Here is a 1,574-nt window from a genome sequence, read left to right as displayed (position 1 = left end):
CACACACACACACTCAAAAATGATATACAATGACTGCACCTTGAATGAAAACATCTATCAATTTATGAATATAATACATTTCTTTGATTGAAGAAGATATTAATGGAAAATTTATGACAAAACATTACCACATCTGGGAAGAAAAGAATCTATACTAAAGGAAGTCATTTGAGAGAAGATAAACATTACAAACTCTGAATCTAAGTTTTTTTTCTCTAAATATGGACCCACAAGCCATCAAAATTTCTAAAACTTTGACTGAGATAAATATTCACTTCTTCCTACTATGTCTTCTTTAACAAAATAATATCTTTATATTTACTAAAGGATACATCCATTTTCCCATTTTCTAGAAGGAACCAAGCCACCATTCTCAGGCCATTGCTGTTCTAATCATATAACTGAAAAGTAAGATTTTCATTATTAATATAAATACAGTTGATTCTTTATATATCACCTGAGACATTTCTGCTCCAGAGTTTCCTCATGGCATTTTTCACCTCCACATTCCTCAGTGTGTAAATCAGAGGGTTGAGAAAGGGTGTACAAATTGTATAAAACACCGATATCATCTTGTCCATGGGGAAGGTGGTTGCAGGACGTGTGTATATAAATATTGCAGGCACAAAAAACAAGATGACTACAGTGATGTGGGAGACACATGTAAATAGGGCTTTTTTCCTCCCTTCAGCACTGTGGTTTCTCAAGGAATAAAGGATGATTACATATGAGACCATGAGCATGAGAAAACTCGCAGTGCAAAGGATCCCACTGTTAGCCACAAAGAGAAGGTTGATCAAATAGGTGTCTGAGCAGGCAAGTTTCAACAGTGGCTGCAAGTCACAGAAATAGTGATCAATCTCATTGGGACCACAGAAAGGTAAACTCAAGGCCAGAAGTGTCTGAACTAAAGCATGCACAGAGGATCCCATCCAGGCTATGGCCACCAGCATCCCACAGACCTGGCGGCTCATGATGGTCATGTAGTGCAGTGGCTTACAGATGGCCACATAGCGGTCAACAGCCATGAGAATGAGGATGAAGATCTCCAGGGAGCCAAATAAATGAAATGCAGAGACTTGGATTAAGCACTCACTGACAGAGATAGAGGCTTGCTTCATGAGGGAATCCACAATCATTCTAGGGGCTACAGTTGTAGAGAAGCAGGTGTCAGACAAGGATAAGTAGAACAGGAAGTAGTACATGGGACTCCCAAGTGCCTGACTTATCTTGATGGTAGCAATGATCAGCAAATTACCCACTAATGTCCCCATATAAAAGAACAGGAAAATGGCAAGCACTATGTTCTTCCTTCTGGGGTCCTGTGTCAAGCCAAGGAGAAGGAAATTGGTCACATTAATACTCAGCTGCATGGTTCATGAATGAGAAAGAAAGAGTATGAAATGTGTCATCTGCAAAAGACAAAGGAACTAATTTGAACAAGTGGTAAAATAGATTATATAAAATAAAAGTATTTCTTTCTCATAACTATGCTTTCCAATCTCTGTCTTCAGTTTCAACATCTTTATAGTATCACAAAAGCTGATGGAATTAACACTTTCTCCGTAATGCTA

General features: G+C 38.2%; 1 protein-coding gene across 1 annotated transcript; it reads right to left on the bottom strand.

The window, feature by feature from the left end:
* Positions 1–446: 446 nt before the first annotated feature.
* On the bottom strand, positions 447–1,373 carry LOC125399499 (olfactory receptor 4C11-like). The gene has a single exon (XM_048432917.3). It carries the CDS (start codon positions 1,371–1,373, stop codon positions 447–449), a length of 927 nt encoding a protein of 308 aa, XP_048288874.3.
* Positions 1,374–1,574: the final 201 nt, after the last annotated feature.

The sequence above is a fragment of the Myodes glareolus genome, chromosome 3 (assembly GCF_982192425.1).
Source record: "Myodes glareolus chromosome 3, mMyoGla1.1, whole genome shotgun sequence".
Classification (NCBI taxonomy): domain Eukaryota; kingdom Metazoa; phylum Chordata; class Mammalia; order Rodentia; family Cricetidae; genus Myodes; species Myodes glareolus.
The sequence above is the reverse complement of the archived record's forward strand: the minus strand, read 5'-3'. Positions and strand labels throughout refer to the sequence as shown.